Source organism: Hyperolius riggenbachi, chromosome 4 (genome assembly GCF_040937935.1).
Source record: "Hyperolius riggenbachi isolate aHypRig1 chromosome 4, aHypRig1.pri, whole genome shotgun sequence".
In the NCBI taxonomy this organism is placed as follows: domain Eukaryota; kingdom Metazoa; phylum Chordata; class Amphibia; order Anura; family Hyperoliidae; genus Hyperolius; species Hyperolius riggenbachi.
In genome coordinates this window covers 226,193,538-226,220,262 of record NC_090649.1, presented here as the reverse complement: position 1 = coordinate 226,220,262, position 26,725 = coordinate 226,193,538, and the positions used below count along the sequence as shown (strand labels likewise).

The following is a 26,725-nucleotide window of genomic DNA, read 5'->3' as shown; positions in this document are numbered from 1 at the left end:
TATTATAATGTAAAAAAGGTGATATTCTTATTTTTCCCTTGTGAACTGGACACCTTCTGGCTTTAGTGGGGTGTGCTAGGATTTTATTCTAGGGCATTTTGTTTGGCTTAACTGCATTGGCAACAGCTTCTGATGTGTCAGATTACAATTTTCCACCTCAACTCTTTGTTGCACTTCTAGGAATTTATACTGTTGAATAAGTCTACTTTGGACAGCAGAAAGCTTCCACTGAATGCCCAGTGAAAATCAATACACACCAACAAGTTATGTCCATTATGGCTTAGTCTGTCCCAAGGTAAAATTATTTAATCAGGAATATATTCTCACACCCGAGGGATGACAAGGAGAGAAAAACACTTTCTCAAGTAGCAAATTGTCAAATCTCTGGAGTTTTAAGATGCACATCTTGCTTACAGTAAAGCAGTATAGTGCATCTTTACTTACCCAAGAAAGCAATCCTTATCAAATCATCTCTGTATAGCTTTAGTATTTTACCAGGCATATTTACACTGACACATCTGTGAATATTGAGGCTGTCTGAACCTCTCCATGTGGTGCAATGGGAAACCTGTCTTGCATGGCTGTCAGCTGTTACTGTGATAGGAGTCTCAGCCTCCATAGAGCCAGCATACTCATAGATGTGAAGATACCATATCCCTTGGAATTAATTTGGGCCTGCATTAAACCCAGCAAATGTATGGAGGTGCAAATGGATCAATACATTTTACTCTCTGCTTTATGCAGACTTATGAACCAATGTGACAATAACAAAGAGGGAGAATTTTAGGTAAATATGTGAGTGTGGGCTTGTGGTGGCCAGACATTCATAGCTATGTAAACACTCAGAATATAATTTTTAGACAGAATTTACCAGAAGGAACATGAGGTGGATTTAGGCAGTCATGCTATGCTGTTGCAATAGTAATCTTGTTCAGTATGAGAGTTTGGTGTATGTGCTTGGCTGAGGAGCCAATGGGGCAAAGCTACCATCTGTGGAGTTATGACAAAACACCTGTATCTGAATACCTCCTAAATGTAATAATATTCCAGTGCTTCAGGGCTCAGGTTAACCTAGAAAAGTTGCTTCCTCTTGTGTGAGTGACCTGTACATAGAGCCACTCACTTTTGAACCAGGATGTAGACCAGGCATGGGCAAAGTGGCCCTCCAGCTGTTAAGGAACTACAAGTCCCACAAAGCATTGCAGGAGTCTGACAGCCACAGTCATGACTCATAAAGGCAAATGCATTGTGGGACTTGTAGTTCCGTAACAGCTGGAGGGCCGAGTTTGCCCATGCCTGATGTAGACAGTAAGCTGCCACTTTGCTGAAGCACTTCTCATGGTTGATGGGAATCTGGTGCTAAATTAGTCATACATGATCTTATTTACTCTGTTGTTGCCATGGAAGATAATGGTGTTATATAAGTAATGCTGTTATTATGACATTATTAAATAATTAAATAAAATAAAAAGATGACTAAAAAAGTAGTGCAGGTGGTTCGTTATTGAATCTGACAATAGTGGAGGCGGCATACAAAGTCTTACTCTGTTGGTCACACTTACCGCTCCTGGAATCCCACGCCAACTCCTCGGTTGCAGGTAGATGCTGTCCCAACAGACTTCAGGGATTGGCGTTCTCCGGTGGCGTGGCCATGTCTTACAAGGCACACATGGGCATGTCCTTAGTTTTTTTTATGCCAGGGCTGTGGAGTCAGAGTTGAGGCGTCGGAGCAATTTTGTGTACCTGGAGTCGGAGTTGGTGGTTTCAATAAACTGAGAAGTCAGAGTTTTTTTGAACCAAATCCATAGCCTTTGTAAAAATTAGACTTAGGGGTCAGAGTAGAGGAGTCGGAGCAATTTTAGGTACCTGGAGTCCGAGTTGTGTGGTTTCTTAAACTGAGGAGTCGGATGATTTTTGTACCGACTCCACAGCCCTGCTTTATGCGTGTGATGGGAGCGTGGCCCCAGCACTGGCACAAAGGTCAGGGTATTTAAAATCAATCGCTGCCCAGTGCTGTTGCATTGAGACAGATGCAGCATGTATCCCCTTCTCTTGGACTCGCCAGTCTTCCTGTCATGCCAGTCCGGTCCTGTCACGTTCAGGCATCTACTATAGAGGCTGTGGAAACAGGTGAAATGTTGCACATCTGCTGGTCCTGCACCATGCTGACATTATTTTGGTTGCACATTTTTAGATTGATCTAACATCAGACGGAAAAGACAATCTCAAAGGATCCCTGGTTTGCACTTTTACATTTCAATACAGAAGATCTTAATAAACAGCAACAGATGTTGATTACCTTAATTTTTGTTGCAGCAAAGCAAACAGTAGCTAGACCCTGAAAAATAAAATGTTTCTTTGGAGGAAGGTAAAAAAATTGTTTCAGGTTTTATGGTGCAGTTGCAGTTTGTTAGTGCTCTAGAAAACAAAGGCATTCAGTTTCATAAAAATGGGAGCCTGCCGCATAGAATAATTGGAGATAGCTAAGGAGAGGTCTAGGGGGCTAGGGGGAGGGACCATCCTTGGAGCTTGGTGAGGTCTTTGTTCTTTTTCTTTCTTTTCTCTTTCTGTATTTAGTTTCTCCCTTCTTCTTTTTCTCATCTTCTATTCATGTCACTTTTTCTTTCTCTTTGTCTTGTTCTTATAATCTATATTTACTTGGCTTGGAGAGCATGGACCCTGCTGATACAACAGTCATATGTCTGAGTAGCCTGTTAGAGCATGGGAGATTATGGACCATATGATTGCAGCGGTAGATATGCTCCTGTTTCACATATGTAATTGGGACCCTGAGAGTCTAACATTATGCCTGCTTCCTGCTCAATTTGCTGCAATTTACTTTTGCAAAAAACATAAAAATGTAATAAATGTAGTGTTTGGCAGAAGAGAGAAGTTAGTATTAAGCAGAGGGAGTGGAAGTTTATTGTGAGGTAGAGCAAAGGTGGAGCTACCAAATTCTGACAAGGGCACATTTTTTGTCAACAACACCTCAATGAACAGAAAGGGTACTGAATGGAACCGATATGGTGGAGCATGTCTGAATGGATCTGGAACCCACATTACATACACAATATGTGCATTGCTAGTGTAATGCACTTGTAGGTGTAGTTGTGTTAGATGGGTCCTGCTCTTGTCCAACTCTGATGACACCCACAACCTCCAGTGATACACATAAACCAGCATTATAATGCTAAGCAATTTTATTGGATCTGGAGACCCGGTAATAAAGATAAAAGTAACAATTTACATTCTACCGTGTTTCCCCTAAAGTAAGACATCCCCTGAGAATAAAACCTAGCAGGAATTTCAAGAATGCTTGAAATGTAAGACATCCCCCAAATTTAAGCCCTAGCTAGGCAGCAGCCCACATGACACCAGCAAGTCACGCTGAATACAAAACCTGGATACAGGAGAGCAGCAGTATAATGAGAGTTCTACATAGTCCTATATATGTGTCAGGCAATTTGTGTTTTTGTTGGAGCCAGCCCTTCTGATCTGTTGTGGTGATAAGCATCACCAGCACTTCACCTCTTCCCAGGACGCTCACACAGCTTATCCTATTATAGCTCTGGGGAGCCTGACAGAGTTCTCTGCTTGCAAGAAATAGACTCTTAATTACATGATCAGCAGAACTCAGTTCTTGTAATTCAGAGTCAATATCTGCAAACCACAAGCTCTGTGTATGTTGCACATGGCATACACTATGTAAATTTTGTATAGGAAAACTACCAGTGTTTGCCCAAAAAAAAGACATCCTCTGAAAATAAGCCCCAGCACATCTTTTAGAGCAACATTTTATATAAGGCAGTGTCTTATTTTCAGGGAAACATGGTAGCAATATGTTCTAACAGGTCATAGCATCTGAACACACAGTTATGACAACAATGGAATACCAACAGTTGCTTACAAAGAGAGTGACACCTCCAAAGCCTCTGGGAAGGGTTTGGCCCAAAGTAGCATCAAAGAAGCACCAGAAAATCCAGAGATGTCAAATCCCCAAATCACAGTAGTGCACTTCAAATGACACATGTATGAACAGTCTGTTATAATCAAACTTGGATCAGTCAAATCAGCAGGCCGGCAGTTAGAGGTTATATATAAAAAAGTATTTGTAATCCACAAAGGTGTAGGTGAAAGCTTCACTCAGGAAAACAGCAGCAGGAAGATGACACAAGATGGATTATTAGATACTAGTGACCTTAGCCCGTTTAAAAAATGAGCTATAGGTCTGTCATCGCCGCCACACGCTAAACACCCTCCCTCCCCCCTGCCTGCCCCCCTGGCCTGTCCTGCTCCTGATCCATGCTGTCCCTGGGGCACATGCACAGTAGCGCAAATGCAGGGACACACAGGGACAGAACGCAGAGACACAGGGGTGTTATTATATAGGATATATGAGTGATCCTCTTCGGATAGGCCTTTAAACCTCAGTCAGAACAGAATGTTAGGCCAATATACAATTCAGTCTCTAGCCCCCACTACAACTGTGTTGCATAAGACCCTGGGAGGCCTGACCATGTGAAAGTTACAACCAAACAGGAATCAACCACTGAAAGCTGGCCGTGTGATTCTGCAGGGGCTGCAATGCAGGCAGATGATAAAACATACCAATAAACTGGATTCACTATCAGCTGATCACTGTAGTAAAAAAGTAGCTTCCTTACAGTTCCTTCCAATGAAGCAATATGAAGCAGTAAGATGTGTAGTGGTCTGTAATGCTGTTCATCAAATAGGATTCAGTCACAGGACACTGTGGAGAAAGAGATTACGGAAGATGTTGGCGCTATATAAATAAAAAATAATAATAATAATAATAATAATTCCACTTCATATATAGCTCAGCTCTCTGTAATCCACTCAGATCCCTCTCCTTCAGGCATCCACACAGTTCTCCTCTGCTCCAAGCTCACTCAACCCAGTTTTTAGCACATTCCTTCCTCTCAGACTAAGAATTTCTCTCATTGGCTACAAATTTCCACAGTGTAAAAGCTGCTCTCCTACTGGTGAAAAGAGTTCTCCACCTAGATGTAGCAGGAAAAACTGCAAACACATCAAACTATTAACTGTTTTAGATCTGAATTTGATAGAACCACAAGTCCTAGCTATATGATTACACAGAGAATATACTTTTTACGGATACTGAATAGCCATGTTGGCAGAATGGCTATACTAGTATATCATTTGTTTGATGTACGCTATACTAGCTACATGCGTGTTACGTGCATAACGCAGGCCGTGGTATGTGTGCAACATGCGCTACATCAATTCAGTAGTAAAAGTGTAGTGTGCTGCATGCACATCGTAATAAATAGACCTAAGACAGGTTGGCTCCTTGTAACGATCGGTGTAACACAGAGAGGATCTGATTACCGGTGATCTGCAGTATCACTGGGAATACAGATATATACCAGATTATTGATGATCTGCAGTATCACCGATAATCAGATATATATGCTAACCTCTGGACACCTGAGTTGTGTAAGAGTGTTTGGTGCAACTGTAATACTTAGAGGACTAGGCCTCAGAGCAGTAAGGAGTACTGCACAAATTCCTTCTGAAGACCTAAACTCTCCCGGGAGGAGGAGTCAGGCTGAGAGTAGGAAGGACAACCTGAGAGTGACACTCAGGGGGAAGTGTCACTACCAGGACTGGGAACCGCCTCTAACAGTAAGGTCGGTTCTCGAGGTCGGACAAGCCAGGTCGTAACCACACAGACAGATACAGTACAGATTCAGAAGGCAGATGCGGGGATGAATAAACAAGCAGGGTTCGGCAACAGGGTATCAGAAATATCGAGGTACAGAATCAGGAGGCAGATGCGGAGTCTTAGGGCGAGCCAGGGTTCGGCAACAGAGTATCAGAATAGCGAGGTACAGGATCAGAGTTCAGAAGAATAGTCAGGCAAGCAAACGGTCATAACAGATAATCACAATCAAACTAGTACTTTAAACTATCAACAGAATCTAGCTAAGTGTAGGATTACAGCTCCAGCTGGTCCCGGCACACTTTAGGATCTGACTCAGGTCTGAGTGCTACCACATAGTGATCGCAACGCCAGACAACCAGCAACTGAACAGCCAGCAGTATATATACACAGCTACTTTCCAGCACATCCCTAAGTGCTGGACCAATGAGAGGACACAGAATTGTCAGCTGACCTACTTCTGGCTGCCATATAAGTTTTGCCTCTCTGCGCGCACGCGCGTCATTCTGAATCTTGGTGGACTATCAGTTCCAGCCACACCAGTACTGTCTTGCAATGTGCTTGCTGACTCATGCACGGGGTTGGTCGCACCGCCATCAGCCTCGGCGGCGGCCTCCCCGCGCTGGGTCAGACTACTCGAAACAGGCCCATGCGCGCCGCGTTCTGCCACGCCATGCGCGGAAACAGCCGCTTCCTGCTGACTCATGGCGGCGGCTCTTCCGCGTTTCTTCACGGTACCCCCCCAAGGAGTGGACTCCGGACAGCTCCTTCCAGGCTTTTCTGGAAGTAAAGTGTGGAACTCCTTCTTCAGTTTATCAGCATGCATGCGACCCTCAGGTACCCACATTCTTTCCTCAATACCATACCCCTTCCAGTGCACTAGATATTGTACTGCGTTCTGTACTATACGTGAGTCCAAAATTTTCTCTACTTCATACTCAGGTTGGCTATCCACCATCACAGGAGGAGGAGGAGTGGGACCCACATGGACCGCTGGCTTGAGCAAAGACACGTGAAAGGATCCTATGCCACGCATGCTGGCAGGAAGATCAACGGTATAAGTAACGTTGTTGATCTTCTTGGCTACCGGGAATGGACCCACAAACCTGGGGCCGAGCTTGTCTGAAGGTTGTCTCAGGGTCAAGTGACGCGTGGACACCCAAACCAAGTCTGCTGGCTGGAACCTCCACTCTAACGAGCGTCTCTTGTCAGCTTGACCCTTTTGACTCTGAAATGCTCTTTCCAAATTATCTTTCACCTTCCACCAGATGTCTTTAAATGCCCTCTGCCAGGCCTCCAGAGTCGGAAAGAGTGGAGGCTACTGATAAAGGGGAGAATTTGGGCGATCTCCCTGTCACTACCTGGAACGGAGAAAATCCAGAAGAAGAACTCTTCAAATTATTCTGTGCAAATTCTGCGAATGGCAGAAATTTTACCCAGTCATTCTGTGCCTCCGCAACGTAACATCTTAAGAACTGCTCCAATGACTGATTGATCCGTTCAGTCTGCCCATTGGTCTGTGGGTGGTAGCCTGACGAGAATGACAGCTTCATGCCCATTTGGTGGCAAAATGCCCTCCAGAATCTAGAGATGAATTGGACTCCCCGATCTGACACTAATTTTTCCGGAATGCCATGCAGCCGGAAAACATGGACGATGAACAAGTCGGCCAATTCCTGGGCCGAGGGGAGTCCTTTTAAGGGCACGAAATGGGCCATCTTGCTGAAGCGGTCGACTACCACCCAAATGACCGACATGCCCTCAGACCTGGGGAGCTCACCCACAAAATCCATGGACAAGTGGGTCCACGGTTCACTCGGGGCGGGCAAAGGCTGCAAGGTACCGACAGGTGCCAGCCGGGAGGGCTTACTTTTTGCACATATTGCACACTCCCTAACAAACTCCTTGCAATCTGCTGACAAGGAAGGCCACCAGGCACACCTGGACACCAGATCTTGTGTTCTGGCTGCTCCCGGATGTCCTGCATTCTTGTGCGCATGGAACATCTCTAAGATCTGGAGACGGAAAGGCAAAGGAATGAACATAACCCCTTCAGGCTTCCCTTCCGGAATGTCCTGCTGAAAGGGGCTTAAAGTCTCCTTCCAGTCCTCCCAAGTATCAGTTGCAGCCAGCACCAATTTCTGCGGAATAATGGTCTCGGGGACAGAGGGCTGTGCTGTCTCTGGCTCAAAACACCTGGACAATGCATCTGCTTAAAAAATTCTTGCTACCTGGAGTGTACGTAATTATAAATCAGAATCGAGAAAAAAATAAGGACCATCGAGCCTGACGGGGGCTCAACCTCTTAGCCCCCTCGATGTATTCCAGGTTTTTGTGATTAGTGTAAACCGTGATCATATGTTCTGCTCCCTCTTATCAATGTCGCCACTCCTCGAACGCCAATTTAATGGCCAGGAGCTCCCGATTGCCTATATCATAGTTTCTCTCTTCTGGGGAGAACCTACGAGAGAAGTAGGCACACGGGTGCATTCGACCCTGCAAGCCTGACCGCTGAGACAGCACAGCCCCCACCCCGACCTCTGAGGCGTCCACCTCAACAACAAAGGGGAATGAAGTGTCCACGTGTCTAAGGATGGGTGCAGAGCAAAATAGATCCTTCAGGGTGGAGAAAGCTTGTAGGGCTTCAGGAGGCCAATGGGTGGTATCTGCCCCTTTTTTGGTGAGACTGGTGAGGGGTGCAATAACTGAGGAGTACCCTTTAATGAACCTTCTATAGTAGTTCGCGAAGCCTAAAAACCGCTGAAGAGACTTCAACCCAACTGGCTGAGGCCATTCTAGGACCGCGGAAACCTTAGTAGGGTCCATAGACAGGACTGAGGTGGAGATAATGTATCCCAGAAAGGTGACAGATGTTACTTCGAAGATACATTTCTCCAGTTTAGCGAAAAGTGAGTTCCTCCTCAGTTTGTCCAACACAAATCTTACATGGGTCCTATGCTCGGCGAGAGTGTTGGAGAAAATAAGTATATCATCTAGATATACTAGAACGAATCTCCCCAACACCTCCCTGAAGACCTCATTGATGAGTTCCTGGAAAACGGCTGGGGCGTTACATAACCCGAAGGGCATCACCAAGTATTCGTAATGCCCGTCGGGCGTGTTAAAGGCCGTTTTCCACTCATCGCCCTTTCTTATACGTATCAGGTTGTACGCGCCCCGTAAGTCTAACTTCGAAAAGATCTTAGCGTTGGTGACCTGTGTGAATAAATCGTCTATCAGAGGCAGCGGATAGCGATTCTTCACCGTAATCTTATTCAGGCCCCTGTAATCAATGCAGGGCTGCAGGCCTCCATCTTTTTTCTTAACAAAAAAGAAACCTGCCCCAGCAGGCGACCGGGACGGGCGAATGAAACCCTTGGCCAGATTTTCACGGATGTGTTCTTGCATGGCCAATTTTTCGGGCCCAGATAAATTGTACAAATGGCCCCGGGGGGGGGCATACAACCTGAACGGAGATCGATGGGACAGTCAAAAGGGTGATGTGGGGGTAACTTGTCTGCTGCCTTGGGACAAAATACATCAGAATACTCCAAATACTGTTCAGGAACCCCCTCCACCTGAATCCTGGTTTGGCCCAAAGTCACCTTTCCTAAACATTGCTGAAAACAACGATCAGACCAGGAAATTAATTGACCGGTGGCCCAATTAATGTGTGGAGAATGAAGGCGTAGCCATGGCATGCCAAGTATAATAGTGGAAGTAGTCATGTGTAATACGAAAAACTGTAACTTTTCCCAATGTAGAACCCCCACAGTGATTCCCACCTCTGGTGTCTGAGACAGTGGACTATTCCTCTGCAGAGGAGAATTGTCCACTGCCGTGACCTGAATGGGTGGTTCCACTGCAATGAGCGGAATACCCAATCTCTTAGCGAACTCAAAATCCATAAAATTAGCCGCGGAGCCTGAATCAACTAAGGCTTCCGTGGCCTCGGTCTTATCCTCCCATGTAACAGTACAGGGAAAAAGCAACCGCTTTTCTTCTAGGGGTACGAATCGAACGCCTAGGGTGTTACCCCCTACAACTCCTAGGCGGTAGCGTTTCCCGGCTTATTGGGACAGTTTCGTACTCTATGCCCCCCTTCAGTGCAATACAGACACAGTTGTTCCGTCATTCTCCGTCTTCTTTCCACCTGGGTCAGTTTTGACCGACCAATCTGCATCGGCTCGGGTGGAGGCAGGACCGGAGAAGATGAGACGGGAGGAGATGGTGTCACTAGGGGTGCAGCGAGAGGTGCAGCGTAAGATGTCACCCTGACACGATGACTGCCCCTGGTCAGTTTCTGATGGCGTAGCCTGCGGTCAATACGAATGGCCGATGAAATGGCCTCATCGACTGTTTTGGGCTCGGGCTGACTCAACATCAGATCGGAAACCTCATTAGACAAGCCTGACAAAAAACAATCTAAGAGGGCATAGGTGTCCCACCTTGCTGAAACTGACCACCTCCTAAATTCTGCTGCGTAATCTTCGACCGGACCCTTGCCTTGACGCAAAAGTTTGAGCTTACGCTCAGAGGTCGAGGCAAGATCTGGGTCGTCATAGATTACTGCCATGGCTTTAAAGAATTCCTCCACATTGGTTAGGGCTGAATCTCCGGTGGGCAAACTGTACGCCCATGTCTGAGAGTCGCCAGATAACAGAGTTTTAATAAATGTGACCCTTTGGGCCTCAGTACCTGAGGATCGGGGTCTCAACTCAAAATAAGCTAACACTCTACTCCTAAAATTACGAAAGTCAGATCTGTGGCCAGAAAACCATTTAGGAACAGGCATACAAATGTCTATGCTAGGAGGGGATCGCACCTCATCCACTGACGTCTGGAGGGTTTGTACCGACCCTGATAGGGCATCAATTAAAGCTTTATGACTACCCAGTACTTGATGGATGTTATCCACCGAAGTGGCAAGTACACCCAGAGGATCAGTGCGTGCGTCCATCTTGTCTTTTGGGTCTGGCGTTCTGTAATGATCGGTGTAACACAGAGAGGATCTGATTACCGGTGATCTGCAGTATCACTGGGAATACAGATATATACTAGATTATTGATGATCTGCAGTATCACCGATAATCAGATATATATGCTAACCTCTGGACACCTGAGTTGAGTAAGAGTGTTTGGTGCAACTGTAATACTTAGAGGACTAGGCCTCAGAGCAGTAAGGAGTACTGCACAAATTCCTTCTGAAGACCTAAACTCTCCCGGGAGGAGGAGTCAGGCTGAGAGTAGGAAGGACAACCTGAGAGTGACACTTAGGGGGAAGTGTCACTACCAGGACTGGGAACCGCCTCTAACAGTAAGGTCGGTTCTCGAGGTCGGACAAGCCAGGTCGTAACCACACAGACAGATACAGTACAGATTCAGAAGGCAGATGCGGGGATGAATAAACAAGCAGGGTTCGGCAACAGGGTATCAGAAATATCGAGGTACAGAATCAAGAGGCAGATGCGGAGTCTTAGGGCGAGCCGGGGTTCGGCAACAGAGTATCAGAATAGCGAGGTACAGGATCAGATTTCAGAAGAATAGTCAGGCAAGCAAACGGTCATAACAGATAATCACAATCAAACTAGTACTTTAAACTATCAACAGAATCTAGCTAAGTGTAGGATTACAGCTCCAGCTGGTCCCGGCACACTTTAGGATCTGACTCAGGTCTGAGTGCTACCACATAGTGATCGCAACGCCAGACAACCAGCAACTGAACAGCCAGCAGTATATATACACAGCTACTTTCCAGTACATCCCTAAATGCTGGACCAATGAGAGGACACAGAATTGTCAGCTGACCAGCTTGGTCAGCTGACCTACTTCTGGCTGCCATATAAGTTTTGCCTCTCTGCGCGCACGCGCGTCATTCTGAATCTTGGTGGACTATCAGTCCCAGCCACACCAGTACTGTCTTGCAATGTGCTTGCTGACTCATGCGCGGGGTTGGTCGCACCGCCATCAGCCCCGGCGGCGGCCTCCATGCGCTGGGTCAGACTACTCGAAACAGGCCCATGCACGCTAACCGCCACGCCCGACGCGGCGTTTTTTCCGCGTTCCGCCACGCCATGCGCGGAAAGAGCCGTTTCCCGCTGACTCATGGCGGTGGCTCTTCCGCATTTCTTCACACTCCTCCAGAATTTTTGTGCCACTACCCACCGAGTCTCCTGATGACAATGTAAAGAATTAAGCCTTTCTTCCAAATATGAAATTGGGAAATGTTTTACAGAATCTTTATTCTTCAGCGTGAAATGTGTTTGAGCTCTGATAATACCATTAGTCATCAGCTATGCATTTATATAATCATTCATTATGGGGGGGGGGCAACATTTCAAGAGAATGAGGTAATAAATGTACCAGACTAAAACAGCCCTGAAATATCAGTCATGGCAGGTTCAGAAGTTGTTTTTTCTCATATATTGTATCTACTTCTGTCTTTTTTATTTTATCCCCCTGAAGAAAGTCTACATCGTTGTTTTCAATTCAGTGCAAATGTGAAAGACACAGCATTGGACAGCTATAAGCACTGTGGGGAAAATAATAAAGAATAGTCAACAGTCCAAACCAAAAATATCAATGTTTTTATTTTAAAAATGAGAAACACTTGCATTGCTAATGTGTTAAAATCGCCATTTTTATTCTTGTATATAGAGAACAGGATAAACAGGATTTTGTTTAGCAGTCAGTAACTAGTGGTCTCCAGCCTTGATTGATGTCTGCTCTGACATGCAACTCTTCCTGAAAGCAGCTTCAAAGTTACTTTAAAGGGAACCCGAGGTCAGAGGGATATGGAGGTTGCCATATTTATTTCCTTGTAAACAATGCCAATTGCCTGGCAGTCCTTCTGATCTTCTGGCATATGTAGTGTCTGAGTCAAAACCCTGGAACATATATATGGCTAATCCAGTAAAACCTGAGTTAGCTTAATCAGAATACCTGATCTGCATTTGCTTGTTTAGGGTCTACGGCTAAATGTATTAGAGACACAGGATCAGGAGGACTGCCAAGGAACTGGAATTGTTTAAAAGGAAATAAATATGTAAGCCTCCATATCACTCTCACCTCGGGTTTCCTTTAAAGAGATTCCGTAACAAAAATTGCATCCTGTTTTTTATCATCCTACAAGTTCCAAAAGCTATTCTAATGTGTTCTGGCTTACGGCAGCACTTTCCACTATCACAGTCTCTGTAATAAATCAATGTATCTTTCCCCTGTCAGACTTGTCGGCCTGTGTCTGGAAGGCTGCCAAGTTCTTCAGTGTTTTGGTTCTGTGATGCATCTCCCCCCTCCTGGCCCCTCTCTGCACACTGCCTGTGTGTTATTTACTTCTCTCTGCTCTATTATCTTTTACAAGCTGGATAAATCGTCCTCTGAGCTGGCTGGGCTTTCACATACTGAGGTATTACATATGGGGAGAGCTGTCTGCACTCTGCAGGAAGAAACAGCCTGACACTTCAGTGGAAGATAGCTGCAGGGGGAAAGAAAAACACAAATGATCTCTTGAGATTAAAAAGGAAGGCTGTATACAGGCTGCTTGTGTATGGATGTATTTTCTATGTGTGGACATACTGTACATCAACCTACTTCCTGTTTTGGTGGCCATTTTGTTTGTTTATAAACAAACTTTTTAAAACTGTTTTTAACCACTTTTAATGCGGCGGGGAGCAGCGAAATTGTGACAGAGGGGAATAGGAAATGTCCCCTAACGCACTGGTATGTTTACTTTTGTGCGATTTTAACAATACAGATTCTCTTTAAACTCCCTAACAAGAAGTCCTAATGTATTGCAATAAACATCTAATCCCTGTAGAATGACCTGCTTTTGTGTGTTTTACAGAGATTTAGTTAAAGTAACCATGTATTTCCCTCTCACTAGAAAAGCATGTAGCACTAGCATGATGCACTGACCTGGTGCTGGCATGATAGTTCTACTGGCAGTTTTAAAGGTTTAGCCTAACACAGGTTTACTTTAAAGCAAGTGTTCTGATTTTTCATAACCAAAAACTAGGTAAATGCTATTGAGCATATACAATGGCTTGCAAAAGTATTCGGCCCCCTTGAAGTTTTCCACATTTAGTCACATTACTGCCACAAACATGAATCAATTTTATTGGAATTCCACGTGAAAGACCAATACAAAGTGGTGTACACGTGAGAAGTGGAACGAAAATCATACATGATTCCAAACATTTTTTACAAATAAATAACTGCAAAGTGGAGTGTGCGTAATGATTCAGCCCCCTTTGGTCTGAGTGCAGTCAGCTGCCCATAGACAATGCCTGATGAATGCTAATGACTAAATAGAGTGTACCTGTGTGTAATCTAATGTCAGTACAAATACAGCTGCTCTGTGACAGCCTCAGAGGTTGTCTAAGAGAATATTGGGAGCAACAACACCACGAAGTCCAAAGAACACACCAGACAGGCCAGGGATAAAGTTATTGAGAAATTTAAAGCAGGCTTAGGCTACAAAATGATTTCCAAAGCCTTGAACATCCCACAGAGCACTGTTCAAGCGATCATTCAGAAATGGAAGGAGTATGGCACAACTGTAAACCTACCAAGACAAGACTGTGTACTTAAACTCACAGGCCGAACAAGGAGAGCGCTGATCAGAAATGCAGTCAAGAGGCTCATGGTGATCTACAGCTCAGGTGGGGGAATCTGTCCATAGGACAACTATTAGTTGTGCACTGCACAAAGTTAGCTCTTATGGAAGAGTGACAAGAAGAAAGCCATTGCTAACAGAAAAGCATAAGAAGTCTCATTTGCAGTTTGCCACAGGCCATGTAGGGGACACAGCAACCATGTGGAAGAAGGTGCTCTGGTCGGATGAGACCAAAATGGAACTTTTTAGCCAAAATGCAAAACGCTATGTGTGGCGGAAAACTAACACTGCACATCACTCTGAACACACAATCCCCACTGTCAAATATGGTGGTGGCAGCATCATGCTCTTGGGTGCTTCTCTTCCGCAGGGACAGGGAAGCTGGTCAGAGTTGATGGGAAGATGGACGGAGCCAAATACAGGGCAATCTTGGAAGAAAACCTCTTGGAGCCTGCAAAAGACTTGAGACTGGGGCGGAGGTTCACCTTCCAGCAGGACATCGACCCTAAAGATAAAGCCAGGCAACAATAGAATGGTTTAAAACAAAACATATCCATGTGTTTGAATGGCCCAGTAAAAGTCCAGATCTAAATCCAATCGAGAATCTGTGGCAAGATCTGAAAACTGCTGTTCACAAACGCTGTCCATCTAATCTGACTGAGCTGGAGGTGTTTTGCAAAGAAGAATGGGCAAGGATTTCAGTTTCTAGATGTGCAAAGCTGGTAGAGACATACCCTAAGGCAGCTGTAATAGCAGCAAAAGGTGGTTCTACAAAGTATCGACTCAGGGGGGCTGAATAATTACGCACACCCCACTTTGCAGTTATTGATTTGTAAAAAATGTTTAGAATAATATATGATTATCGTTCCACTTCTCATGTGTACAACACTTTGTATTGGTCTTTCACGTGGCATTCCAATAAAATTGATTCATTTTTGCGGCAGTAATGTGACAAAATTTGGAAATCTTCAAGGGGACTAAATACTTTTGCAAGCCACTGTATACGGTATATATATGCTATTAATTAACATGCTGGGCCATATCCTATTAACAATCTTGCCAGAGAGAAGCGTAGAAGTGTAGTCCAATTAAATGTAACACCCCCCCCCCCCCCCCAGGATATAATCGTCCAGCAAGTTCTTTACACCCTAACCAATTATTCTTTTCATGCTGTCAGGAAGTGATGCTTCCTATCAGACTTGAGCGTTAGCTTAGACCTGGAAAAAAAAGCAGGTCTAAACACGCTAACGCACATCTTTAACACTGCATCTGAGTGTTTCCTTTAATAAAGGAGACCTCCAGAGCTTCCCATCGGTCCATCCATTGCAGCTGAGGCAGGCACCCCTGATCAATTCATCTGCATCTGCGTGCTGAGCACCCACTATCCCTCGCCACATGTCCTGTTGCTGTAGTTCTCTCTGAGCCCTGGAATAGCATATTTTAAGCTCCAACCATGGCTCCGAATTGGTCCACTGTCTGGACCAGTTTTCTGCAGTTGGTGCCCCTGTGGTCTCTATCTCCTCACACTAGAATCAGGAGGTGACCCATTCATGGGAGGTGTGTTTGGGAGCTGGGTCTTGTAACTTCACCCTTAATTGCAATACGCACCAGCATAATATGTACTTATCTAGCACAGGGTGGTGTTACAGTGGATGAGTAGCCTGACATTGTGATGGACTACATCAAGGGCTGGCAGTGGTGAGCCTAAATGCACCCATATCATATTTATATTACGTTATGCACCGGCAAAGTGTGGGGCCGGCGGTGATCAAATTGCTTGACTTAGTTTGACACTTTGATTTAAAGGGGCTGAAGCTATGCTGGACTAGATCCAGTGAGGGTGCCTCTAGCAGCAGTCATATTTATCATTGTCAGACTGTGTTCAGCTTCAGAACTGGAGGAGAATATGGTCCAACATTGTAATGAAGAAGGCTTCAAGCAAATATGGTTGGTTGGGATTTAAATTGTTTTATTTACCTTCTAAGCTTCCATGTAAAAGTTGATTTTTTTTAGTATTAAAATCCAGCTAGACATACACTGTTAGATACAACATCAATATTTACCTAATATTGATTGGTTACTGAGTGCTTCTACTATGTGATATTAATTTGTATCTCAGCAGACATCTGCTTTACATACAGTGAATATTATTTTCACTCACTGTAAGGTTCCATGCGGGTTTTCTCCAGGAACTTCAACAATGTACATTTATAAATAAATACCAGTCAAATTAAAAGGTTATCTTCTTGTAGCAGTCTCATCGGGAATTACCCATGCCTTAGCCAATTTTCCAAAGCTACCTTATTTTAACATTGGCAGTAGGCAATAAAGATTGCTTTCTTAGTAGTTGTAAGAAGGCCCTTGAAGATATCTGGGCAGTATTCCCAAAAAAATAGCCAGGCCTCAGAAAACAGACAGAAGGCAATTAAGAGACCCCCTAAACAACTAAGCATGCATCACAGTAGATGTAAAATAATGGGGAGGGTTCTTCCTGAAATGCTAGGCAGACTTCATAGTAGAGGTAGAAATCTATTGAGCCAGGGTTTGAATAATTTAGCAAGCCTCAGATTAGAGACAGAAAGCCCTGGAAGGAACTCGATAGGAAATTAGGCAAACCTCAGAGGAGAAGCAGAAGGACTTTTTACAGGGCTACTGTATGGTAAGCCTGAAGCCTGACTTGTTCCATTTCTCCCTCTGATTCCCATTTGATACTTTTCCACTACTCACTCTATACAGAGTAATATTATAGAGCAATAATACCTCCTCCAGCACTGGGCTTGGTCTGTCATCTTCTTCTATGCTGCTATCTACTGTCATTTACATCTAATCTTTTCCTGGTCTTCTCTGTGTGCCACATGATTACACATAGAATGCAAGAAAATCAGGACAGCGGTAAATTATGGCATACAGTACATGAAAGAGGACATTGGACTTTTGTTAATAATTTGAACCCACTGTGGGGTGGTCCAATGTTTGCACTTGGATGCTACTTACTAACTGAAAAATACTTATGATCCTGATGAAGCATCCTGTGAGCTGTGAAACATGTTAGGAGTCGAAAAGAAGGACTATGAATATGTATCTTAAAGAATAGAAGGATCTGAATACTTGTGTCAGTTTAATCTATTTACTTTTACAATTCCTCAATTTATGTTCATACTTTGTCAGTTTTGAGTACTAACTGTTCTTTAATGAGATACATTTAAACGAGTTTGGCAAGAGGTTTTGTTCAGAACTATTTTCTGATTGTCTTATTTATAGCTTTTAACCCTCTAATTAAAATATATTTAGAAAAAGTTATGGGCCTGCATTTTGTTTGTCTTTTACAATGGGTGCATAAGCAGATAAGGTGTAGGAAACTGACAGGTTTCACACTCAATGGTGACACCCAGCCATTATTTGACATTAAGGCTCTCACATCTGTACAAGTTCTAGTACACCAGGCATGGACACAGATATTTCGTTTAGGGCCCATTCATACTGGGTCGCTTTTTGGCATTTTCCAGTGCTTTGCTTATCACATCAGCAAAGTGTTGCAAACAATATATCCATATAGGATCAAATTGCAAACACACTGCAAGTATCATCCTTTGAGATTGCGATTCTTGTTCACTGAACTGCCAATCGCAATTGATGTACGATCCCCTGTGTGATCGGAAGTGCATCACCTGCCGATTTTGATCACGTTTTGCAATCCAAAGTGTGAATGGGCCCTTACAGTAGAGTTGGAGTTTAATCTCACCATTTCAGTATAGACAAAAATGTTTACTTTTTGCAGCATTATTATGTGATCTTTAATATTTTGTTTACTGTTGTCAGTATCTTTAAAATATTTCCGCTTTCTCTGTAGGTTGCAGAACTGCTCCAAACGACTTGGTTTTCATCCTAGATGGTTCTTGGAGTGTAGGTCCTGAAAATTTTGAAATATTAAAAAACTGGGTGGTTAATATAACAAACAATTTTGAAATTGGACCTAAATATACTCAAATTGGAGTAGTTCAGTACAGTGACTATCCAGTTCTGGAAATCCCACTTGGAAGGCATGAATCCACTGAAGATCTTATCAGGAGAATGAAAGAAATTGAGTATCTAGGTGGGAATACCCGGACTGGTAATGCAATTCAGTTTGCAGTAGAAAACCTCTTTGCTAGGTCACTGCGACCATTAACCAAAATTGCCATTGTTCTAACTGATGGGAAGTCTCAGGATGATGTAAAGGACATAGCAGAGGAAGCAAGAAGGAATAAAATCACTCTTTTTGCCATTGGAGTGGGCTCAGAAATTGAAGAGAGTGAACTCAAAGCCATAGCCAACAAACCTTCCTCTACATATGTGTTCTACGTTGAAGACTACATTGCAATATCAAGAATACGAGAAATCATGAGACAAAAACTCTGTGAAGGTAGTTTATTTTATTTTATTCTGTATGTAAGAAAACAAGCAATATTGCATGGGCTGTCACATTAGTCCTATTCAGTAAAAGAGAACATGTATAATATATAGGTTAATTTTAGATACAGATTAGCTCAGTCTGAATTATTTCAGACAGTGTACTTGTCTGATCTGTGACTGGATATTCTTATGTAATATATACCACAACATCTACAAGATTGCTACATACTAAGGCATGCATTTATATTTCCAATTGGTGTTGACCCTTACATCAAACTTTGATCCTTAGGGGGACACTGTGGGGAACAAGCACTATATAGAGAACTTGTTTTAGTATATCTGAGCAGCGTGTACAGTTTCTATAGAGATGGGAGATAGGACAAATGTGTGCCAAATGAGGGCAGCTATGTGCTGGTCCTTGAGGATGGGACCCCTGTACATATGCTACATTTTTCACTAAGACTGCCCTGTTTGGCTCTGGGCTAAACCTAATATCTACTACTTTAGCATCTTTCAAAGTGCTTGATAGCAGTACTGTGGCCACTTGCCCAGTTCACATAGGTTACTTAACAAATCCAGATTATTCTGAAGTTAATTTGGACTAAAGCGTTTGTTCATCCAACCCATGTTCAGTTGTTAGACTGAGATTGCAGCTTTATGGATACACCATTAAAGCCCAAGGGCCTCCAACCTCTGTATAACAGTTGTAGTTGTAAATGTGAATGCTGGTAATCAGATTTCTGTTGTTTGTGTATGCTGTCATATATTAGCTATATCAACTACAGAGCTGGTCAGTTAGATGCAGCTTGGAATTGAGCCAATTTATACTGTACATGGGAGAGATGGGAGAACCCAACACACTCTCATCCCCGCAGGGTAGTTATACTCATTATTGTATGTTTTTATGCTAAGAGTGTGTTGAGTGCTAAGTATGGATGTACAGGGACAATTCAGGAAGTCAACTTGCTCCTGTAAACAAGAACTTGAATGTGCATCTGCAAATAGTTCTGAGTCTACTGAGGCACAGTGCAGTGAGGGTCGGATTCGAACTGCTTTGGCCAGCTGCCCAACTTTTGCTGCAGTTTTTTTTTGTACTCCTCTTTGTAAATCGGCCCCACATTGGTTTGTCTACAGTAAACATCCCTAGAAAGAGACAATGCTTTGTAAGATGAATATCTTGTAGATGACATAAGAGTTTCCTAAGCTGAAATCTGTAGGGCTTAAAGATGAATCCAGGCTTAAACGTCATCCTAATTAATAGTCGATACCCCCTTTCCCACAATAATTGTTTTTTCTTCCAATTCTCAAATAGAGCATCGGGGGGGGGGGGGGGTCTATATGGCTGATATTGTAGTGAAACCCCTCCCACAATGTGAGCTCATGACCATGGTCCTGACAGTATGCTGTCTGTAAACTTCATTGCATTGTGGAAAATAAGAGTTGTCTCCAACTGCCAAGTAAGCAGTATCTCCTTTTGCAGACATCACCTAACAGACTACAGATGTCGTCACCTGTGATAAATTTCAGAAAGAAAATCAGGGAGAAGAAAGGATTTTACAATTGGCAAACACTGACTAAATAATTTATAAATGAATACTGTAAAATATTAAGCAATTTTATTAATAATGTCATTTTTACTACAGTTCCTCTTTAAAGGGAAACCAAGGTGAGAGCCAAATGGAGGCTTCCATATGTATTTCCTTTTATACAATGCAAGTTGCCTGATTGTGCCCCCCTGATCCTGTGTCTCTAATACTTTTAATCATAGACCCTGAAAAATAATGCAGATCAGGTGCTCCGACTCAAGTCTGGCTGGATTATCCACATGTTTCTTTCAGGGATGTGACTGAGACACTATTGATTCCCGAAGATCAACAGCACTGTCATGTAACTGATATTGTATAAAAGGAAATAAATATGTCAGCCTCCATATCACTCTCACTAATTAAGTACCAATATTTAGAAGACATTGGCACTGATGTATTATTGCTGTGGTGAAGTGATGACATGATGAGGAAAATAAAGCAGCTGACTTATTGCTCATTGAAGTATACACGCCACCTAACATGGCACATTGGGAAATGACTGCGTGATTCCCAGCCATCTCTGTGGAGCTTTATACTGCAGATGATGGTTGATGTGATTGCTTGCAAATAGCAAGCTGGGAGCCGTCATAGCAGCAATACTATGCTGCGCGACCCGTGTAGCGGTAATTCCGGGCTCTGACGGCTGCCAGACCCCGAATTACATCTCTCTCCGAGTTGTGACAACTTGGAGGGGGAATAATATTTAACGCCGCCTTGGAGTTAAGCAGGGAGAGCCGTCATTAGTCTCTCAATGTGCTGAACTGAGCGGCGCCAAAACAATATGTACTCTACTTTTTGAGTTTCAAGGGGAAAATGACTGGCAAAAATTCAAGGGAGAAATCACTGGCAAAAATTCAAGGGAAAAATCACTGGCAAAAATTCAAGGGAAAAATCATTGGCAAAAATTCAAGGGAAAAATCACTGGCAAAAATTCAAGCTCGCGCCTAGTAGGCTAGTGACACATCTGTACTGACTGACCTTGAGAGATCGAGTCCTGATGTCAGCGGGTGACAGGCCTTGTACTGTATATGTGTGCAGGGCATTAGCTAAAATAAAGAGCCTAGAAGAAGAAAATGTGAACCTAAACTCAGGGAAAAATTATTTTAGTGTTAGATGGTTTGGAAAGCAATCAGAACCTATTTTGAGGTTTGGTTGCTGTATGTGTTTCTAGTAGAGAGATATTTCCTCTCCGTCTGTCCCTCTATTAACCTCTGAGGTTTTATTATGATCCTGGAGACTGTAAATGAGGGACAGAACTAAACTTCCAACAGTGTCTAATATTGGTGCCTCAAGCAAACAACCAAAATATCAAGATAATGATATGACCTCTTTCTAGAATACGTTTAATTACACTAGCCTCAACCATTATTTCATACAGCAACCTTCCATATCGCATTGCTCCCTCCGCAAGACACCAAGCTTCATGGCTAAATGGTTAGGCTTGCCTTTTAGCACATTGGCTCCAAGGTTTGAATCTCACCTAGAATCATTCAGTTTAGTTTGGAAAGTGCTGCAGGCCAATGCTGTATATTAGGGATGGGACGAATCCACAATTTCTTCGAATCCGAATACGAATCCGAATCTAAAAAGGTTCTCGAATATCTCGAACCTTTCGAATCCCGAATCTAACGAATCCTGCGTTCAGTGGAATGGTTGCCCACAGTATAGGTAGGCAGGCTAGGTGCTCACACTATAGGTAGCTAGGTAAAGGTGCCTTCAGTATAGCTAGCTAGGCATAGGTGCCTTCAGTATAGCTAGCTAGGTATAGGTGCCTTCAGTATAGCTAGCTAGGCATAGGTGCCTTCAGTATAGCTAGCTAGGTATAGGTGCCTTCAGTATAGCTAGCTAGGCATAGGTGCCTTCAGTATAGCTAGCTAGGTAGGGGCCTTCAGTATAGCTAGCTAGGTAGGGGCCTTCAGTATAGCTAGGTATAGGGGCATTCAGTATAGCTAGGTATAGGGGCATTCAGTATAGCTAGGTATAGGGGCATTTAGTATAGCTAGGTATAGGGGCATTCAGTATAGCTAGGTATAGGGGCATTCAGTATAGCTAGGTATAGGGGCATTCAGTATAGCCAGACCCGTTTCTAGGGGCCGTGCAGCCGTGCGGCAGCCCTGAGCGCAGACAGCCAAAGGGCACTGTGAACTCTCCCTCCCTCTCCCCAGGGGACTGCAAAGTAATTAGTTCAGGGAAGCACTGTATACAGCTACACTGACTGGCCAGGGGGGAAGGGGGGCAATCTCCCCCCAGGCCACCTTTCATTCAGTGATTTAGGGCAGGTCTGGTGTCTGGTGTATTTGGGTTTGTTGTAAGTATTTGGGTTTGTTGTAAGGCAATGTGAAACTTGAGGCTAGCTGATAAAAGTGCAATCAGAGGACAGGCAAGCTGGCAAATATACACAGCATGAATGATGCAGAGCTTGCCTGAAGGGTCTGTGGGCAAACATCTGTCTGGTCTCTCCCCATTGTTATTATGACTGCATGTGTGGGTAAGGTGTTATACAAGTTGAAAAGTTTTTGACAGTCCCTAGACTCCAGGAGGGCTGCTTTCTGACTTGTGTGAGGGACTGTCAGGGACAGGAGTCCTATGATAGGCAAGTAGTCTCTGTGTGATGTGCAATACAGATAAGCTCTCTGCTCCATCTCAGGCTATTCTCAATTTCTCTCCACTCCTCTGGGCTAGTGCACGCAAAAATCGCAATAGCAATCGCTAGCAATTTGTGAGTGTGATTTTGTGAAGCGATTTTCAGAGCTATTTTTAATGAATTTCTCCAAAAAATGCTACACACTGCATGTAGCATTTTTTGGAGCAATTCATTAAAAAAAAACGCTCTGAAAATCGTTTCACAAAATCACACTCACAAATTGCTAGCGATTGCTATTGCGATTTTGGCGTGCACTAGCCCAGAGAGAGGAGGAGTGGAGAGAAATTGAGAATAGCCTGAGATGGAGCAGAGAGCTTATCTGTATTGCACATCACACAGCGGCTACTTGCCTGTAATAGGACTCCTGTCCCTGCCAGTCTCTCACACAAGTCAGAAAGTAGCCCTCCTGGATTCTAGGGACTGTCAAAAACTTTAACTTGTATAACACCTTATCCACACATGCAGTCATAATAACAATGGGGAGAGACCAGACAGATGTTTGCACACGGACCCTCCAGGCAAGCTCTGCATCATGCTGTGTATATTTACTAGCTTGCCTGTCCTCTGATTGCACTTTTATCAGCTAGCATTGCCTTACAACAAACCCCAATACACCAGACACCAAACCTACCCTAAATCACTGAATGAAAGGTGGCCTGGGGGAGATTGCCCCCCTGCCCCCCTGGCCAGTCCGCCCCTGAACTATACTGGATACCTATACTGGAGGCACCTACCTGGCTAATCTATACTCGGGGCAATTATACTGGGGCACCTATGCCTGGCTACCTATATTGGGGGGACCTATAGCCCACTACCTATACTGAGTGCAACTAGACCTAGCTAACCTATACTGCAGGCACCTATATCTGGCACCGGCACGGGGGGGGCGCAATTTTTACACTCTTGCACTGGGTGCATTTTAGCCTAGAAACTGCCCTGAGTATAGCTAGGTATAGGGGCATTCAGTATAGCTAGTTAGGTATAGGGGCCCTCAGTATAGCTAGTTAGGTATAGGGGCATTCAGTATAGCTAGGTATAAGGGCATTCAGTATAGCTAGTTAGGTATAGGGGCCCTCAGTATAGCTAGTTAGGTATAGGGGCATTCAGTATAGCTAGTTAGGTATAGGGGCATTCAGTATAGCTAGTTAGGTATAGGGGCATTCAGTATAGCTAGTTAGGTATAGGGGCATTCAGTATAGCTAGTTAGGTATAGGGGCCCTTAGTATAGCTAGTTAGGTAAAAGGGCATTCAGTATAGCTAGGTATAAGGGGATTCAGTATAGCTAGTTTGGTATAGGGGACCTCAGTATAGCTAGCTAGGTATAGGGGCCTTCAGTATAGCTAGGTATAGGGGCATTCAGTATAGCTAGTTAGGTATAGGGACCCTCAATATAGCTAGTTAGGTATAGGGGCATTCAGTGTAGTTAGATAGGTATAGGGACCCTCAGTATAGCTAGTTAGGTATAGGGACCCTCAGTATAGCTAGTTAGGTATAGGGGCATTCAGTATAGCTAGTTAGGTATAGGGGCCCTCAGTATAGCTAGTTAGGTATAGGGGCATGCAGTATAGCTAGTTAGGTATAGGGGCCCTCAGTATAGCTAGTTAGGTATAGGGGCATGCAGTATAGCTAGTTAGGTATAGGGGCATTCAGTATAGCTAGTTAGGTATAGGGGCATTCAGTATAGCTAGTTAGGTATAGGGGCCCTCAGTATAGCTAGTTAGGTATAGGGGCATGCAGTATAGCTAGTTAGGTATAGGGGCATTCAGTATAGCTAGTTAGGTATAGGGGCCCTCAGTATAGCTAGTTAGGTATAGGGGCCCTCAGTATAGCTAGTTAGGTATAGGGGCATGCAGTATAGCTAGTTAGGTATAGGGACCCTCAGTATAGCTAGTTAGGTATAGGGACCATCAGTGTAGCTAGTTAGGTATAGGGACCCTCAGTGTAGCTAGCTAGGGTACCCCTCCCTCTGTGCGCCTCCTCTGCTCACCCCCTACAAAGAAAAAAAAAGCATCGGCTCACCTAACAAGGGGATCCAGCGCCGAATCCCGCTGCATCCCCCGCTCGTCCTCTTCTGATCCCCCGCTCGCCCTATTCTGACCCCCCCGCGCCTCCTCCGCTCGCCCCTTGCATAGATGTGAGCATTGGCTCACCTAACACCAGCCCTGGATTCCCTACCTGCCGCCAGCGCAGCGCCGCAGACCTCTTGTTTCCTCCTCTGTTCCCTCTAGTAACCCGCCCGGCGCTTCAGTGATGACGCGATGCAAAAGCGGATCACTAGGGGGAACAGAGGAGGAAACAAGAGGTCTGCGGCTCTGCGCTGGCGGCAGGTAGGGAATCCAGGGCAGGTGTTAGGTGAGCCAATGGTCACAGCTATACAAGCGGCGAGCGGAGGAGGTGCGGGGGGGTCGGAATAGGACGATCGGGGGATCGGCGGTGGTGCGGGGATGCAGCGGGATTCGTAGGATTCGTTTAGGGGGAAATTGCGTCGGGATTCGAATCCACGAATCTCGAATATTTCTCAATATTCGAGGGATTCGTGGATTCGCCGGATTCGCCGTCCCACCCCTACTGTATATATACAAGAGAGAAAAAATAAAATTACACTTAGACACCCACACATTACTTTCTACCCAGATTTCATGCCACCACACAGTATAAACCAGTCCTATACATATAACCTTTGTATATGAGAATGAAGCCAGCACTTTACACGTCTACCTTATATGATGTACAATCCTAACATTATATTGCTGCGTGGCACGGTTGACCTCACTTCCCCCCATATTATACTACTAATTATTATAATGCAAGCCCACATAGCATCCCACATTTTTATATCTCCCCATAATACACTCACATCCTGTTCCCTCCATATCACACTGGAACACCTTGCTCATGTGATATAACACTGCCACAATCTGCTCAGCCCATATTATGGTGTTATACCCTGCTCCCTCCATGTCACTCTGCTACAGACTACCCCACCCACATTATGCTGCCACATCATGCTCCCCTCATAATACAGCTGTTCTCCATATTACACTGTTACACACAGCTCCCTTCACATTCTACTAGAGGCATAACTACAAATCATGCCTCCCTCCCCCCCCCCCCTGCAATATTTTGATGGGGCCCTTCAATGTTCACACCCCTTCCCTTGCTTCCCTTGGTTACCGTCACAGCCTTGGTCCCATCTTGCAAGAGTTAGAAAACAAATGTGGCTATCATGATCTTCAAACCCATAACAACTGTAGCCACAAAAACATCTGATCTGGAGGATGGACTCCTGTATCTTTGGGAGAGAAGATTAGTAGTTGTGGGCTCCCCAAAGCTCTGAGTCCCCTTTGCGGTCACAGGGGCTCCTCCCCCGTGCTGTACAGCCACATACTTCTCCACATATAACACTGCCACACACTGCTTCCCTTCCGAGCTTCTGAGAGGAACTGATGGCAGGGCAATTATGTAATATTTATTTGCATGTTTATTTTAAATCATTTTTCCCAGTTCAGGCTAACTGTAATGAAAATAACGTATTTAATAAAATTGCTCCCTCCCTCCCCAATATTAATTTATTGCCTATTTAGTCAATGTACGCGTATTGTAAACTCTTTCCTCATCCTTAGTTACATTCTGAAATTTATCACAGGTGGCAACATCTTTAGTGCTGGCAACCTGCATTGCAGAGGAATGGTTGGGTGTTGTGTGTTCTAAACTGAATAGAAAAAACACCTGTTCTCCCAGAGTGCACTGAAGAGGGACTCATAGCTAAACAACCTAGGCTTGAC

General features: G+C 44.3%; 1 protein-coding gene across 1 annotated transcript in view; it reads left to right on the top strand.

Annotated features, from left to right (window-relative positions):
* COL21A1 (collagen type XXI alpha 1 chain) overlaps positions 1-26,725 on the top strand; it is a 197,684-nt gene that overhangs the window by 1,555 nt on the left and 169,404 nt on the right. Inside the window, exon 2 of the mRNA XM_068279365.1 lies at positions 18,169-18,720. Within this exon, the coding sequence (XP_068135466.1) occupies positions 18,169-18,720 (552 nt within the window). The remainder of the gene's footprint in view (positions 1-18,168; positions 18,721-26,725) is intronic.